General features: G+C 46.3%; 1 protein-coding gene across 7 annotated transcripts in view; it reads left to right on the top strand.

The window, feature by feature from the left end:
- Positions 1-38: 38 nt before the first annotated feature.
- UROS (uroporphyrinogen III synthase) overlaps positions 39-16,904 on the top strand; it is a 47,190-nt gene continuing 30,324 nt past the window's right edge. For 3 of the 7 annotated variants that reach the window (XM_058544266.1, XM_058544269.1, XM_058544270.1), the window contains exons 1-4: positions 39-258; positions 14,066-14,153; positions 14,327-14,410; positions 16,104-16,200. In XM_058544266.1, the coding sequence (XP_058400249.1) occupies positions 14,091-14,153; positions 14,327-14,410; positions 16,104-16,200 (244 nt within the window). In that variant the 5' untranslated portion in view covers positions 39-258; positions 14,066-14,090. The remainder of the gene's footprint in view (positions 259-14,065; positions 14,154-14,326; positions 14,411-16,103; positions 16,201-16,904) is intronic. The other 4 variants (XM_058544268.1, XM_058544267.1, XM_058544265.1 and 1 more) reach the window with 4 other exon arrangements.

Raw genomic sequence — 16,904 nt, 5'->3', positions numbered from 1 at the left:
GTGCGCATGCGCGAGCTCCCCTTGAGAGTGGCGCGGGCTCCGAGACCCCGGAGTGGGGTGCTGGTTCCCAGGGCCCCACGCTGGCCGTCACCATGGCAGCTCAGGCCACGTGGTGAGGGGACCGCCCACCCGGCTCGTTCAACGCACCGGCGGCCTCGCAGCCTCCGCCTTGGGACCGCGAGATAACGCCCCCTGGGCGCCCGCCGAGCGCCGGGCGCAGTGCCAGGCAGGGCCCAGCTCCCAGCGCCTTCGGGCGAGGTAGGTGTCGCCGGCCACGGTACCGACGAAAACTCGGAGACCCGCGGACGCGCAGGGGCCCGCCGGCGGCACTGGCGAGTGTGTGACGAGTGGGGAGCGGAACCCCGAGGCCGCTGCTGGCCTGGGTGCGGCCCGTGGCCCGGGCTGTGGTCAGCCCCGAAGGGAAGGCCGCCAGAGCCGTGCAGATGCCCGCACGCCAGGCTCTGGCCCGACCTGGAGGGCGTCCCCCCTGTGCTGTTGGTCGCACCACCTTGTCGGTGATAGAATGAATCCAGTCCGAATCCTTGCTCCTAGCCGACCCTCTTTAAGTGCAGTTCTTGACCTGAAAATTTCTTTAAAATCAGGGATCAGCCTTAAATGCGTCAGGGCCGGTGGGGAAATGTGAATTACAGACCAGGGCCTGTTTTGAGAGAATAGAATGGAAGGGTCTATGGCAAGCTGGAGGGTGTAACCAGGCCGCTGCAGCCAGTTGTGACCAAGTGGAAATGCCAGCCCAGGGTTGTCAGTTCTTACATTTCAAGAGAACCTGGAGTTTTACAAGAAATATCTTGATTTTAAAACCTGTGCCAAATAAAATTCAACTACCCGTCAGGTTTATCCCACAGGCTACCAGTTTGCAGCCCACTGTAAAGACTGTTATTTGGAAGGAAGGTCGTTAATTAGAGCAGACACCTTTCTGAGAACAAGATCTATGGTTTTCTATTTTTTTCTCTGTAAAGTGAGGAAAGTGGGTTGGATAGTGTGATTCTAAAAATGGAATGAGCTGCCCCTCGTAGTGAGGTTTAAGCAGAAGTGATAACCTCTTCTCAGTGATCCTTCAGCAGCGGGAAATGGAGTCAGGATAACTTAAGAGTCCCCAGAGTCCCCATGATCGTGCTCTGTGAGTTCAGACTTCCCTGAGAGTCTCTCTACTAGGCTGCAACATGGATATTAATATACTTACCCATCAGGGCTCTGCATCTGATGGGCGAGCTTAAAATGGCCCCTTTGGGTCCCACTCCAGTCATTACAAGAGGGGAAGCTGTAAAAAAGTCATATGGAAAGGCTAAGATTAGAAAAAAGACTTAGAAGGCACCGTACCAACATATAAATAGGGTTGCACTGAGACATCATGGGTAATTGTTTCCCTGTTTCTTTATACTTTTTTTGTGGTAAAATGTACATAACATAAAATTTACCATTTTAATCGTTTTTAAATGTGCAGTTTAGTGGCATCAAGTACATCCACATTGTTGTGCAGCCGTACCACCATCCATCTCCAAACTTTTTCTTCTTGCAAAACTGAAACTCTGGGGCCAGCCACGTGGCTTAACAGTTAAGTGCGCATGCTCCGCTGCTGGCGGCCTGGGTTCGGATCCTGGGCGCGCACCGGCGCACCGCTTGTCTGGCCATGCTGAGGCTGCGTCCCACATACAGCAACTAGAAGGATGTGCAGCTATGACATACAACTATCTACTGGGGTTTTGGGGGAAAAATAAATAAATAAAATTATTAAAAAAAAACAAAAAAACTGAAACTCTGTATCCATTAAACAGTAACTCCCTGTTCCCCACTCTCCCAGCTCCTGGTGACCAGCATTCTACTTTCTGTATGAATTTGCCTATCCTAGGTATGTCATATAAATGGAATCATAGAGTATTTGTCCTTTTGTGACTGGCTTCTTTCACTTAGCATAAAGTCTTCAAGGTTCATCCATGTTGTAGCCTGTGTCAGAATTTCCTTTTTAAGGCTGAATAATATTCCAGTGTGTGTATATACACATTTTGTTGATCCGTTTTTCCATTGATAGACACTTGAGTTGCTTCCACCTTTTGGCTGTTGTGAATAATGCTGCTATGAACGTGGGTGTACAAATATCTGTTCAAGTCCTTGCTTTTCATTCTTTTGGGTACACACCCAGAAGTACAATCGTTGGATCATATGGTAATTCTATTTTGATTTCTTGAGGAACTATACTATTTTGTAGTTTTCAAATTTTCCATTTCTTTAATGATAATAAATAAGCTTTGATAAGAGAAGGTGGTGGGAACCTTTGTGCCCTCAGATTAGTTCCCAATGTGGAGCTCATGGTCAGAGTGTGAATTAGAGTAGCAAATGTGAATAAATGGACTGCCTGTGGTTTTATCACTCAAGAAAATACAGGACTGACCCCAGGGTGCTGAACTCAGTCAGGGCCTAAATTGCTCAATCTTCACCTTTAGCTCAGAATTTATCCTAAAGGAGCAGAGAGGGGGTAGCAAGTGCTGAGGACACTGGGCATGGGCCTCAGACCTGGATTAAATTCCACCTCTGCCACTTACTGTGCTGTGTGACCTTGGGCAAGTTACTCAGACCTCTTAGAGCTTTGGTCTCCTCTTCTGTAAAAGAAGGACAATACCTTCGTTGTATGTTTAAGTAAGGATTGAGATCTTGCATGTAAAAATACTTAGCCCGGTAAGTGACACAGAGTAAGTGCTCAATGAAAGAGTAGCTGTTGTTATGGCCGATACTCAGAGCATCAGGACACACAAAGTGTGGGTTTGAGACATGGCTCCTTCTTACCGGCAGAGTGGCCTTAATCAAGTCAGTTCCCTGTTTCTTTGAGGAAAAAGTGATCATTTCCCCTGTTCCAAAGCTGCCGGGTAAATCTACAGTGTTGTTTTCCCACAGTGAGCAAGTACTTACTGAGCATCTACTATGGGGAAGAAAGTGCCAGAAAAGCCCAGGTGGTTCTCAGGACCCAGCCCATTTCACAGGTGCAGGAATTGAGACCAAGAGAAGAGCAGGCTAGACAAGAAGCCAGGCCTTGGCCCTCTAGTGCAAGCACCTTCCACTCCACCACACCTTTTCTCGAAATCCAAAGTGGGTCACGTACAATCCTCCTTGCCTAAAAGCCTGAGAATACCCCTGGCTGTCTCCTTCTGTTCCTGGCTTCATCCTGTTCTCGCCGCAGTGCAGGTAACAGGAGTTTCTTAGAGCAGAGAGCTTTCAGCTTGGTCACAGAAGTGCAGGGAGAAAAGAGTTCCTCTGTGGGCACGATCTGTTTCCACCACATTTGCAACTTCAACTGGAATGAGGTTGTATTAGTGTCCCAGGGCTGCCGTAACAAAGTACCACAGACTGGGTGGTATACGGCAGAAATTGATTGTCTCACAGTTCTGGAGGCTAGAATTCTAAGATCAAGGTGTCGGCAGGGTTGGTTCCTTCTGAGGGCTGTGAGCGAGAATCTGTTCCACGCCTCTCCCCTGGTGGTTTGCTGACAATCTTTGGCGTTACTTCGCTTGTAGATGCATCACCCCGATCTCTGCCTTTGTCTTCACATAGTGTTTTCCCTGAGTGTGTCTGTGTCTAAATTACCCTTTTTATAAGGACACCAGTCATATTGGAGTAGGGCCCACCCTAATGACCTCATTTTAACTTGACTACATCTGCAAAAACCCTATTTCCAAAGAAAGTCACATTCTGAGGTACTGGGGGTTAAGACTTCAACATATGAATTTTGGACTCAATCTGTGACAGAGGCCAAGTGCAGGGACTTGTCACTTCACTGCCTGTTCTTCATAGCAAGTGATGGGATGATTGGTATTTGAACTTCTTGATGGGAGCAACTAAAGGAGTTCTGTGTGGAGATGGGCACTGGATGGAGCCAGATATTGCTGAGAAGGGGTTTGTTCACTTTTTGTGAACCCCTCGCCTGCCCTAATCCCTAGAACACTCTGGGCTGTAGTCAATGAAAGCATCTCAGCTGGCTTTACCCATCTTCAACCTATTCAGCATGAATCTGATGCTGAACTCATTTATTAGTTAATCCCACAAAACCTTCTATACAAAATAGCTAGAATATGCATACTTCACCCTAAATCGTCTTCTACCCCAGCAGAATTAAGAGCCCCAGACCCAGAGGCAAACTTTTTAAGCCTTCCTTCTGAATCCTGGTGGGTTGTGGTAGGAAATGCTTTGTTTCTCTCTCAACACTTAGCGCACAGTTCTGTGGTTGTCAGTCTCTTCCCCCGTCAGCCTTGGAGCTCCTTGAGGGTGGGTACTTTGTCTGTCTCTCAACACTTAGCTCACAGGTCTGTGGTTGTCAGTCTCTTCTCCCGTCAGCCTTGGAGCTCCTTGAGGTTGGGCACTAAGTCTTACTTGTCCCTTGCCCAGTGTCCAACACCCAGCATCGGACAGAAGGCTCAGTGCTTCTTGGGTAAGGACAGCAGTATGGCAGAGCCCCTTACCTGCATAATTGAGAGTGAACTTTCTGGCCTGGAAGGCCAGCTTGTCCTTTCTTAGTTCTCCTTGTTGCTAAAATTTGGGAGCTTCTGCAAGGTGGGCAAGGCGAACAAGGTACACTAGGAACTCCAAGGAGTAAGTTGCTTCGAAGGGCTGTGCTTAGTTGCTCGCCGAGTGCACTGCATGGCATTCTTCTCTGACTTGCTAATAATCCAGAACTCTCCTCTCAGTGCCTACCCTGGCTCTGGTATCTCCTCTATGTGTGTGTAGGGTGGGAGGGCGGGACACATACCTCTAGAACCTCTCTTGACCCCACTGCCTCCCTTGCCAGTTATGGCCTTATTTCTCTATTCCTCTTCATAGCAAAACTGAGTTATCTACGCTTACTGTCCCTAGATCTTTACATCCAATTTGTTCTGTAACTCGCTGTGTTATGAATGGAATTGTGTCCCCCAAAATTCATATGTTGGAGCCCTAACTGCCAGTGTGACTTTAAAGAGGTGATTAAAGTTAAATGAGGTCATAAGGTGAGGCCCTAATCTAATAGGACTGATGTCCTTATAAGAGAAGGAAGAGACGCCAGGGGTCTCTCTCTGCGTGAACACGGGAAAGGCCACGTGAGCACACAGCAAGAAGGTGGCCATCTATAAGCCAGGATGAGGGGCCTCACCAGGCTCCAACCCTGACAGCATCTTAATCTTGGACTTCTAGCCTCCAAAACTGTGAGAAAAGAAATGTTGTTTAAGCCCCTTGGTCTGTAGTATTCTGTTGTGGCAGCCCAAGCGGACTAAGACTCACTCCAATCTGTCTTCCTTCTCCTTTACTAGGGTCTCCTCTGCCCCCTGACTTGATCTGACATGGTGTGAGTGCTTTAGCGCTCTGTCCTGGGCCCTCTTTTCTCTCCACAATCCCACCTGATCCTAGGACTTTAAATACCATCTGTACATTGACAACTCCCAAATCTTCATCCTTTGACCTGACTCCTCCCTGAGGCCAAATTGCCTTGATATGGAATGATTTTTCCATTTGGACATCTAATACCAGTACTCTCCAACTTTTTTAACATATGGCACACCTAGCAAATGATAATATTCATACAGCCCATTGCGGCAAATAGCTGAGGATTTACAGTTTACACCTAAAGGCAGCCAGCCGTCGCTGGGGTGGGTGGGAGGGAATGGGAATGTGGTTCTGGCTGCCCCAGGCCCTACCCCGCTGCCCCAAGGGCTGAGCGGCTCAAGACTTCAGGCACACCTGTAAACCTGTTCATGGTACACAGATGGTCTGGGGCACGTTGTTGGAGAATAGGCATTCTCAAATATAGTATGTCCAAAAGGAACCCTTTGTCCCCACCCCCATTCTCCCTTTCGTGACAGCTCCCATTCTTCCGGTTGTTCAGATTATAAACCTTGAGGGCATCCTTGACTCCTGTTTCTCTCTACCCTGCGTCCAGTCCAGGGTATGAATGCTATTGGCTCCATCTTCGTAATAGATCCAAGTGCAATCACTTCTCCCCACTTCAACCACCAGTCTAGTCCAAGCCCGTATCATCTCTTACCCAAACTGTTCTAATCACCTCCCTGTCTTTACTCCTTCCTACCCATAGCCTTTTCTCCACACAGCTACAAGTGGTCCTACTAAAATATAAGTCAGAGCACATCAGTCTGTGTGCACAGTCCTCCAGTGGTATCACATTCATTCAGATAAATGGCCCTGCATGGTCTGGTGCCCAGTTCTGAGCCTGTCTCCTACTCCCTGAGCCCCTGCACCACAGCCCCCTGCTGGCCCCCACACTCTTTCTCAGACTTGCTGCCCTATCTTGGTGCATGTGTGCTCAGTTACTACCTGCCCCTAAAATTTCTTTGACGGGAGTAAGAGTCTCCTCACCTCTAGTCCTGTGTTTTTTCCATTCCATCAAGCTGTGTAAAACATTTGTGAGCATCCATAACCATTATAAGGAAATGACTCCATAATTTATTGTCCAAATGGGAGACTTTTGAGAGTACAATTGAGTGCTGTCAATAATTACACCAGAACAATAGATATAAATTGGGACTGTCCCAGGCAAACTGGGTTATGTGCTAACCCTAACTATAAGAATAAAACGTCTAGGGACTGGCCCCATGGCCTAGTGGTTAAATTCGGTGCACTCCACATTGGCAGCCCAGGTTCGGTTCCCAGGCATGGACCTACAGCACTCACCAGCAGCCATGCTATGGTGGTGACCCACATATAAAATAGAGGAAGATTGGCACAGATGTTAGCTACCTACAGCACTCAGCGGCAGCCATGCTATGGTGGTGACCCACATATAAGATAGAGGAAGATTGGCACAGATGTTAGCTACCTACAGCACTCAGCGGCAGCCATGCTATGGTGGTGACCCACATATAAGATAGAGGAAGATTGGCACAGATGTTAGCTCAGGCCAAATGTTCCTCATAAAAAAAAAAAGTTTGATGTCTCCCCCATCCTTACCCTTCGCCAGGATAGAAGATGGCTGCAGTAAGATCCCTTCTAATGTTAAGTTGCAGGGACCCAGGATGGAGGGAAATAAATAAGAAAAAGTAATTAAGATTAAACCCCAAATGAAAAGCTTCAGAATTGGATGAAAATGTCATGTCTGAGTACTAATTCACATGAAGGTTTGTAAACTGCCAGGAAAGGCTGTGTTGCTTCTTCCGGTTTTGGATGGAGTAAGAGGCATGAGCTGGTGGGAGAGAGCTGAAGTGAGACCCCCGAAAGACCTGGGCTCAGTGCTAGCTCTGCCTGGGCCTCCTGTGTGAGCTTTGGCAGGTCCGCCCATCCACTCACACAAGCTTGATCTTCTCAACTGAAAAAGAAGGACTGGCTGTGCTGGGAGCACACATGGAAGGGGTTTTTCTTAGGAGACATTGAGCCTATGGACAGCTCAAAAATCAGTTCACCTTCTGTATTAGTTTCCTAGGGCTGCTAGGAAAGCTACATGGCTTAAAACAAAAGAAATTTATTCTCTCACAGTTCTGGAGGCCAGAAATGCGAAATCAAGGTGTTGGCAGGGATGCCTCCTCGGAAGCTTCTAGGGAAGGATCCTTCCTGCCTCTCCAGCTTCTGGTGGTCCCAGGTGTTTCTTGGCTTGTGGCAGCATCACTCCAATCTCTGCCTCTGTCTTCACATGGTCTTCTTCCCTCTGTCTCTTTCTATATCCAAATTTTGTTTAAGGATACCAGTCCTATTAGAGCATTCATAATTATATAGGACACTCTAATCCACTGTGGCCTCATCTTAAGCTAACTACATCTGCAAAGACCCTTTTTCCTAGTAAAGTCACTTTCACTGGTTAGGGGTTAGGACTTATTTGGGGGGAAGGGGGGAACACAGTTCAATGCATTGTATCTGCCTTGAGAGTTAGGGCAGGAACGTGGTGGTATCTACACCTTTTGGGCTGGCTGTTTTTCCTCTGGTCCTAGGGATCGGAGACTGTGTGGGTGAGAAGTAGCAATGAGGAGGCTCTGTGTTTTCTTTCTCACTGTTGCCTGGCACATTTTGGAGATGATAGGAATGTGGGTTTCTTGAGCTGGGAAGGACTTAATCTGCACTGAGTTCTAGAAACATTCTGGTCCTTCCCTTGGCCTGTGAGGAGTTGCAATAATGCCACCATCTAAGCCCGCATGACCACAGAAAGAAAGCCATTTGGACAGAAGTCAGGGATTCCAGAGAGGGAAGTCATTCCGCATTCACAGAGCAGCTGGCCGATGCTGTCCACATGCGAGCCTTTAGAGCCACGTGTGCCTTGTCTGCCCCATGAGCCAGTCCTCCCCCTGGTGAGTATTTCCTTTGCTAGGGGCAGTTTCTGTCACCTAATCCCTGGGCCTTTGCCGCAGACCCTTTGGCTCTGCGACCTTTTGGGACTCTCCCCCCACCCTCCCCTTTGAGGAGGTGTCTAGACCTTTCTCTAAGCCTTTGAATTCTGCCCTGGGGTGAATGTGCCCAGTAGTTCAGTGAATGGTACCCATCAATTGTGGGGGCAAAATCAATACTCAAAACATTTTCAACTTTAAATTTTAAATTACTAAGAAAAGTAGTAATGTGTTAGCGTGACTATCTGTGTGCACTTACCACTTAATTTCTTTCTCAGTGAACTTGATAATATGGGACTGTAGCATGGAAAAGAACCGTCGGCAATGGTTCATCTTAATTTTATGTTAGAGATGCTTTGAGCAATGGCAGAAAAGGAGTAGGTAGTCATTTGATTTTTATTTGTCAAGTCCCACAGCACATCTCATGGAATCTCTTAACAGTTATTGTCCAGAAGACATCAGTTTTATCACCTAAGAGAACCACAGAGTAGAACCCAGAAGAAATATATTCTGTTTGCAGTGGGTAGATTGGTTTTGCTTTGACATGTTTGCATTATTAAACTAAGCACTTTTTACTAGAGTGATACTTTATATGTCTTAGTACCTCTCTGTTTTCCCAAGCACTTTGGTATGCAAAGTGTAGAGAGGCAGCATAGTGTAGGGGTTAAGAGCAGAGACTTCAGAGCCCGACTGCCTGAGTGTGAATCCCAGCTCTGCCACTTATCAGTTCTGGGACTCTGGGTGAATTTTGTATGCCATATGCCTCAGTTTCCTCATCCGTGAAATGGGATAACCTCGTAGATTTAATGCATGTAAAGGTTTTAGAGCAGTCTCTGGCATGTTGTAAGTGCTCAGTAACTATGTTAGCTGTCATTGTCATCTCCTGTGAGTCCCTCAGCAGCCCTGTGGCTTGGTAGAGCAGCAGTCATTCTCATTTAACGCGGGAGAGAACAAGATCACATCATGGGCAGTAAAGCTGGGACCAGGACCCACAACCCTTGGCCCTTAGTCCTGTGCTTGTTCTGTGATGCCACACTTGCCCCCTTACATTACCCCCGAAGAGAGAAGGGATGTCACCTTAAATAAAGAGGTAAACTGAAGCAAGCTCAAATGACTAGAAATTGAGTTTATTTGGGAATAGCAGAGGAATTGCAGTTCGGGAAATGCATGCTGTAGCAAGCTATAGGTGAGTCCGTTGAGGGTGTGGGGCTGGCTGTATTTATGGGCAAAGAATGCAAAGAGGGGAAAATCCAGCCAGAGTCCAAGCGGTAAGTTCATTGGCTTGAGAATGGCGAGAGATTCTTGGTGGATGTTCATTGGTCAAGAGATACGTCTCAGTCTTCTGTAAATCAGGCATTTATGGGAAATCAGTCTCTTGGTTCTTAAGTTCCATTCTGAGGGTGCGTGTGTGAGATTCTCCATTTCCAGTTCCATTTTAGATTGAAATCCTATGACAAGGAGGAGAAAAGGGCAAGCAGAGATGAGAAAAGGAGAGGAGAAATAAATCCATCAACAGGAAGCTTCCTATTGCTATTAAAATAAGATCCCTGAGGGGCTGGCCCAGTGCCATAGTTAAGTTCGTGTGCTCCGCTTCGGCGGCCTGGGGTTCGTGGGTTCGGATCCTGGGCGCGGACCTGCACGTCGCTCATCAAGCCATGCTGGAGGTGTCCCACAGACAAATTAGAGAAAGATTGGCACCAATGTTAGCTTGGGGACCATCTTCCTCAAGCAAAAAAAAAAAGGAGAGGATTGGCAGCAGATGTGAGCTCAGGGTCAATCTTCCTCACCCCCCCAAAAAAAAAAAGATCCCTGATATGACCTACAAGGCCCAGCTTGTTCTGGCCCCATCTCCCCATCTCCCCTCCTCCTCCAGCCACCCCAGACTTCTCTCTGTCCCTCACGCATGCCTCCTACTCAGGCCCCAGGTCTTTGTCTAAACATCACTTCCTCGAGGACAGCTGTTCTGACCTTTGTGTTAGTTCGGATATAGATTCAGCTGTTCCGACAGATCCAAATGAACAATGGCTGAAACAGGATAGAACTTTTCTTTTCTTTGATGTAAAAGCCCTGGCTGATTGGTGGCTCTTCAGGGGTCCTGCTCCTTCTATCTTGTTCTTCTGTCACCCTCGGGGTGTCACCCTCCCCTGCAGTATAAAGGGGCAGGCCCCCCCATCCACATTCCAGCCAGCAGGGAGGGCAGAAAGGGGAAGGGGAGGGGCACTTCCTTCTAAGGACAGGCTCCAGAAAGTGTGCACATCACTTCGACTTCTATCCTGTGGGCCAGAACCTAGTCACCTGGCCACATCTAGCTACACGTTTTTATTTTGGGCAACCGTGTGCCCAGTTAATAATGAGGGGTTCCGTTTGTATGAGGGAGAAGGAAGGGTGGATATTCGGGGATAACGGGCAATCTCTGCCACACGTCCTGGTCAAATAAGACTTGCCAGTTATGTTTCCACAGCATCTTGAATTTTCTTTCATAATGCCCATTACACTATGACTTATTTCTACTTATTTGTAAAATATCTATTTTACCCTCCCATGAATATGAGGGCATGAATCATATTGTATACCCAGTGCCTAGTACACAGTAACTGTCTATAAATATTTGTTAACTTACCGATAGGATTACACTGAATCAACCTAAAGTTTAGGTGGGATTCAAAGAAGAAAGACACTTATTTTCATCCTGGTCCCAACCATTTCAAACCAGACTGTGGACAGATGTTTTCACCCAGAGTTATATCAGTACGTCCTGTTGACTCTGTCTGCAGTATGAATCCCTGATCCAGCCACTTCTTAACCTCCTCTGCTCCAGCCACCACCACTGCCTAATCTCCTCTGGTGGCCATCCTTCCCACGGAAGCTGGAGCTCTTTCTAAAGTGTAAAGCCCATCGTGTCTCTTCCGGCTTAACCTTTCGGTGGATTCCCATTTCTCATGAAATCCAAAGTCCTACTTGTCCTTTCCACTTGAGCCACGCCTACCTTCTCTCCTGGGGACACGCTGGACCCCTTTCTGACACTTGAACATTTCTCCTTATGGCTCTTGTCACTCAGATCTCAACTCAGATGTCACCTCCTTCATTTCTCCTTACAGCTGTTGTCACAGATTTCAACTCAGATGTCATCTTCTCAGAGAGGCCCCCCTGGAGAGGTAACTGGCTCTCAGCACCCAGTCACCTCTGTCACATCACCTCATGGCACTTAGTAGTGCTTGAACTTGTGCGCCTCCCCCCCAATAAATAATGCAGACCTAATCTCCCTGAGGGAGATTCCAGGCTCACTGCCTGAGAACTATATCGAAACATCTTGTGAGAGATTGGCCCCTGGTATTTGATGGCAGTACTTACATATCCTATGAAAACGTGGGTATCTGTATTCCAGAGCCTAGAACCATGGTGGGGACATGGTAGGGCTGAAGAGAGATCTGTGGCCACAGGACTGCCTGCTTCCAACAGCAATAAGCTTCCACCTTTTAATGCCCGCAAGAGTTTGCTTGCTTTGTATGTCCTATAAAGTTTTATGCTTTAACAGAAAATGCCAAGTTTTACCTGCCATTCAGTGACATGCCAGATTCCTAGAGCCCCCAGATTGGAAGGTGTATCAGTCAGAGTTCAAGTAGAGAAACAGAACCAGTAGGGGATATGTGTTAGGAGACTTACTGCAAGGAATTGACTTGTGCAACGGTGGGTGTGGCTGGTGAGGCAAGTCTGAAATCCACAGTGCAGGCCAGCAGGAAGGGCAGGTGGGACTCGGCCACAAGCCGAAGCTGTGTCCACAGGCGGAATTTCTTCTTCCTCAGGGAAGCCTCAGTTCTGCTCCTAAGGCCTTCCCACTGACCAAATCAGGCCCACCCAGATTATCTAGGGCAGTCTCTCTTACTGAAAGCCAACTGATGATGGACTTTATCGTATCTCCAAATACCTTCACAGCAACACCTAGATTAGCATTTGTGAATAACTGGGGACTATATAGCCTAGCCAGGCTGACACACAGAGTGACCACTGCAGAAAGATAGATTCCTAATTTCTGTGTGAAACATTCTGAATAACTTCAGGAAATGATAGAAATGATATTGCCCATTTCCCCAAATCCCCAATCTCTGTAGCTAACAGCTCGACAGTAGCAATAACTAGAATTTGATTTCACAATTATTATTTGTCACTCAGGTTTGGTTGCTTAGATACAAAGCAATTCATTTTGAGCCAGATTTTCCTAAGAAGAACCATATATATTATAATGTTCCAGAAATATAATCAGTAGTAACTTGTAAGTAATGGCTCCCAGAGTTAACACGTTTCTGCTCCAAACAGGATACTCTGTTTGACTGTTATCAACCACTGTATAATATTTATTAAGTAACTAACTGGTAGGTTTAATGATACTTATGGGATGATAATGTGCATTTCAAGCAGAGTTTATTCTGCAGTTCTTCAGCAGCATTTATTTTGAGGCCTTTGGGATGGTTATGATGTGCTTTTCCACCCTTGATACAAAAGGAATTTAATGTTTATTGTAAAAAATTTTGGATAATACAGAAAGACATAAAGAAGAAAATAGTCACCCTAACCTACCACCCAGAAATAATTATTATTAGTATTTTGGTGCATATTCTTTCATATATATGCATATGTAAAATCTATAAAATCATACTATTTATGCAATTCTGATTCCTGCCTTTAACTTAACATTATTTTGTGATTAAATCGATGTAATTAAGTTATTTATGAGTATTTTAATAATTTCATATAACTATACCATGATTTATTTAATCATTTTCTTGTTGTTGGACATTCACATTGTTTCCAAGTATTTACAATTATAAAAAATACCAGAATACAAACTTGCAGCTAGTAGGTGAATAAGTTCTGGAGTGACTATGTTGTGATTATAGTCAACGATACTGTATTATAAACTTTAAAGTTGCCAAGAGACTAGATGTTAATTGTTCTCACCATAAAAAAGAAGTGATAATTATGTGACGTGACAGAGGTGTTATCTGACACTACGGTGGTAATCATACTGCAATGTATAAATGTATCAAATTGACATGGTATACACCTTAAAGTCACACAATGTTGTTTGTCAGTTATAGCTCAATAATAAAAAAAAAACGAATACCAGGATGAATATCTTCATGTTAATCTTTGCACACATTTATGAGTATTGCCTTAGTATTTATTCTCAGACGTGAAATTATAGGAAGAAAGGGTATGAAGTATATAAGACTTCTGATACATATCAACAAATTGTTTTCCAGGTTGTTAGAAAATTTTTGAAAGATTATCTCATGATACTTGACAACATTTATAAAACATCATTTGAGAAGCAGAAGAGTCAATATAATTATTTCCTAAAGAGCTTATCAGCAACTTGGTGTATTAATCTTGAAATGGAAGTTATTATTTTTTTATTTCCTTAAAAGATAAGATACCCATTTCTCTATTTGTTATTGATACAACCCAGAATTTGCACCGTGTCTCTTCTACAAGGCTTAAACGTTTGGCTAGGACACTGGCTTTCCCTGATGGCTTTCATCTGCCTTTCCAAGTGATATCAAGTGCCAGCATGCTGTCCCTTGGCCTTATCGGTGACAGGTTCTTCAGAAGGAACAAGCCCATTAACGTTAAGTCATTGTGTGCAAGGGATAGGCCACATCAGCCAGCAGTTGATTACCTTTTCCCTGCTCCTCTCGTCCCATCCTACATTGCTGAGGAGGAGTCTTTGAGACCTAATTAAGATCTGTTTCCCTGCTCTGTCACAGTGCCCTTAAGGACTGCCAGGCAATAATGAAGGTTCTTTTACTGAAAGACCCTAAGGAGGACGACTGTGGCCAGGATCCGTACATCAGGGTAAGTACCTGAGGCTCCTGCACTGTACAGCATAGGGCTGCCCTACTAATGAAGTCGAGGGGAAGGGGATCTGCTGAAACTGTGGAATTGCGCAGAATAAGTTGTGAATGTGACCCCACCTTTATTTTCCAGACAACCCTGGCCAATCCAGAACTATATTCTTTTATTTGCAGGAATTAGGATTATATGGATTTGAAGCCACTTTGATCCCTGTTTTATCATTTGAGTTTTTGTCTCTTCCCAGTTTCTCAGAGAAGGTAAGGTCTGTCAATGTCTGAGCACCATAACTTCTGAGAGAGACACATTTGGTTTCTGTAGAATTCTTGCCCACTCAAGCTGGAAGGACTTTTTTTTACTACCCCTCATTTTACTACCAAACAATCAAGGGTAGCACAGCCTCCCTGGCTCCAGGAGACGGTTGCTGTTGGACTCTGCCTCAGCCTCTACCAGCTCCTCCAGAGCGCCACCCCGACGTGGAGGTGGAGTCTGTGATGAGACCCAGGAGAGCAGGGCGGGGTGAGGGCACCAAACCTGCACTGCTCTCAGCAGCTCAGACCCTCGCACGGTCATCCTCTCATGGTCATCCTCGCATTTAATCCACTCCCTGCCCTAACTGCTGCAGAATGGCTGCACAGGTGTTATTTTTTCCCTTTGAGCAATTGAGGCCTCAGGCTGGGCTACTCGGCTGAGTCCTCCAGCAAATAAGAGGCAGTACTGGGACTCAAGACCAGGACTTCTGACAGCTTCAGTTCTGCTGCCATGTGTAGGAATGATAGATGTTGCTGGAGACAATCCCAATAAAGCCTTCCAAATGTTGCAGATTAAAGATTTCAGAGCCCAGGCCACCCCTGTCGGTGTGCACTCAGTCACTGGAGCAGAGCTGCCTTCGCGGCATCTCCTTGGAGTCCCCTCTGGACACATGGGCCAAGAGCCAGGGTGGTTTCATGGGTCTGGGTGCCCAGCCCTGCTCACCGGGCTCCATGGCCTCTGTGAGCACCAGGTTCACCCCTCGTGCTCTGCACATCAGAACCCTGCCCGTCACTCTTCATGGAAGGCCTTTCCGTTTTCTCCTTTCGGTCTGAGCTGAATATGTGATCATTCATTCAATAATTTACTTGACAAATATTGATTTGGCATCTATTGTGTTCCCATGCACGGGGTTTGCGTGCTGAGGGAACTGTGTAAGAGGGGCCCAAATTGGCATGCTCTTCCATAGGCAGCTTTAAAAGGGAACCAAAGAGCTCATCACTGAGATCATTTCTGGACCTCATGGTGAGAACTGAACTCTCTGTAAAGCCGGGTGACGCAGTGAGTCAGAGCTGGGGCTTGGGAGTTGTAGAGGCCCCTGCGTGAGTCCTGGCTCTGCCACTCACCTTGGGCGAGTTCCTCAGCCTCTCCAAGCCTCTGTCTTAATCTGTGAGATGAGAACAGTTCCACCCATCTCACAGGGGACTTTTGCAGGTTCAGTGAAGGAACATGTATAAAACAGCCGAGTGCCTGGTTCAGAATAAATGTTCAGTAGTTTTTATCACCATCTTTGTCTTTGAAAATCAGGGGTGCAGCATGGATATCGCCCCTTGAATATTCCAGTTTTATTCCAGATGTGGGTCAAGTCTGCCCTCCTGCCTGCACCCCACCAAGCCCAGGCTGAGTCACATCGCCCCTCTCTGCTCTAGTTACACCCACCACCCTACACTGCACTTGCCTGTCTCTCCCCTGTCTACTGTAATGCTATGAATAATGAATTCACCTGTGCATCCTCAAAGGCCTAGAATAGTTCCAGGCACATGGTAAGCTCTCAGTAAGTGTCAAGTGGATGGATGGATGGACAGATGGATGGATGTGGGGAAGGAATTAGTTTACCTACTACTCTTGTGAAGCATTTGGGATTCTGGGAAATGTTGAACTTAACTGTCATATAAAATGCCTTTGTCGTTGTTTGGTGTATAGCTGTCTCATCCTGAAAGTTATGGGGGACTCATTTTTACCAGCCCCAGAGCAGTGGAAGCAGTGCAGCTGTGTTTGGAGAAAGACAATAAAACTGAAGGTGAGGGTGGGTCTGCTGTGAATTCCACTGGGCTTTTCTTTACCCTGATTTCTCCCATTGGTGATATTAGATTTCAGAAATAGCTGCACTTCAAGTTTGAAAACTGCAATGACTTTTAGCTCAAAAAGTATTTAGGTACCAAACTACTTCACGTTTGTGTATCCTTTAGAGGGAGCAGACAATGACCTTTCTTCTTATAAGCTGTTTCATTACGACCCACACAGAATGAGGTGTTAACCTGTTAGCCTTCTGACGGAGCGAGCGCTTAGTGGTGCCGTGTCACAGATACCACCTTGGGAAACAGGAGCTAGTGCTGCCTCCTAAACTCCCAGATGGATGTCACTGGGGGGGCGTCTACATGTTCTCCTGCCAGGTGGTCATATCTCCCCTCTGAGTAGATCAACGCCAGTCTCTTTCCTCAAAGGGATGATGAGAAGATCCAACAATAGATGAGAAAACAGTCCCTGCCCGGCACTTAATGATATGACCATCTCTTAGACCCTTCCTCCTACCTCCTTCCCTCTCCATCAAAACAGATGAACAAAGCCCAGGCTTCAGGCTGAACAACCACCTTAGTCTGCTCGGTGGAACAGCCTTGTAGCTAACGTTTATGGAGTGCCTACTGTATACCAGGATCTATGTTAACTTTACATTCCTTATCTCGTTTAATCCTAGACAACCAGCCACACGTACTGTGATCTTCA

The sequence above is a fragment of the Diceros bicornis genome, chromosome 6, assembly GCF_020826845.1.
Source record: "Diceros bicornis minor isolate mBicDic1 chromosome 6, mDicBic1.mat.cur, whole genome shotgun sequence".
Classification (NCBI taxonomy): Eukaryota; Metazoa; Chordata; class Mammalia; order Perissodactyla; family Rhinocerotidae; genus Diceros; species Diceros bicornis.
This window is presented reverse-complemented; position numbering and strand designations above follow the sequence as displayed.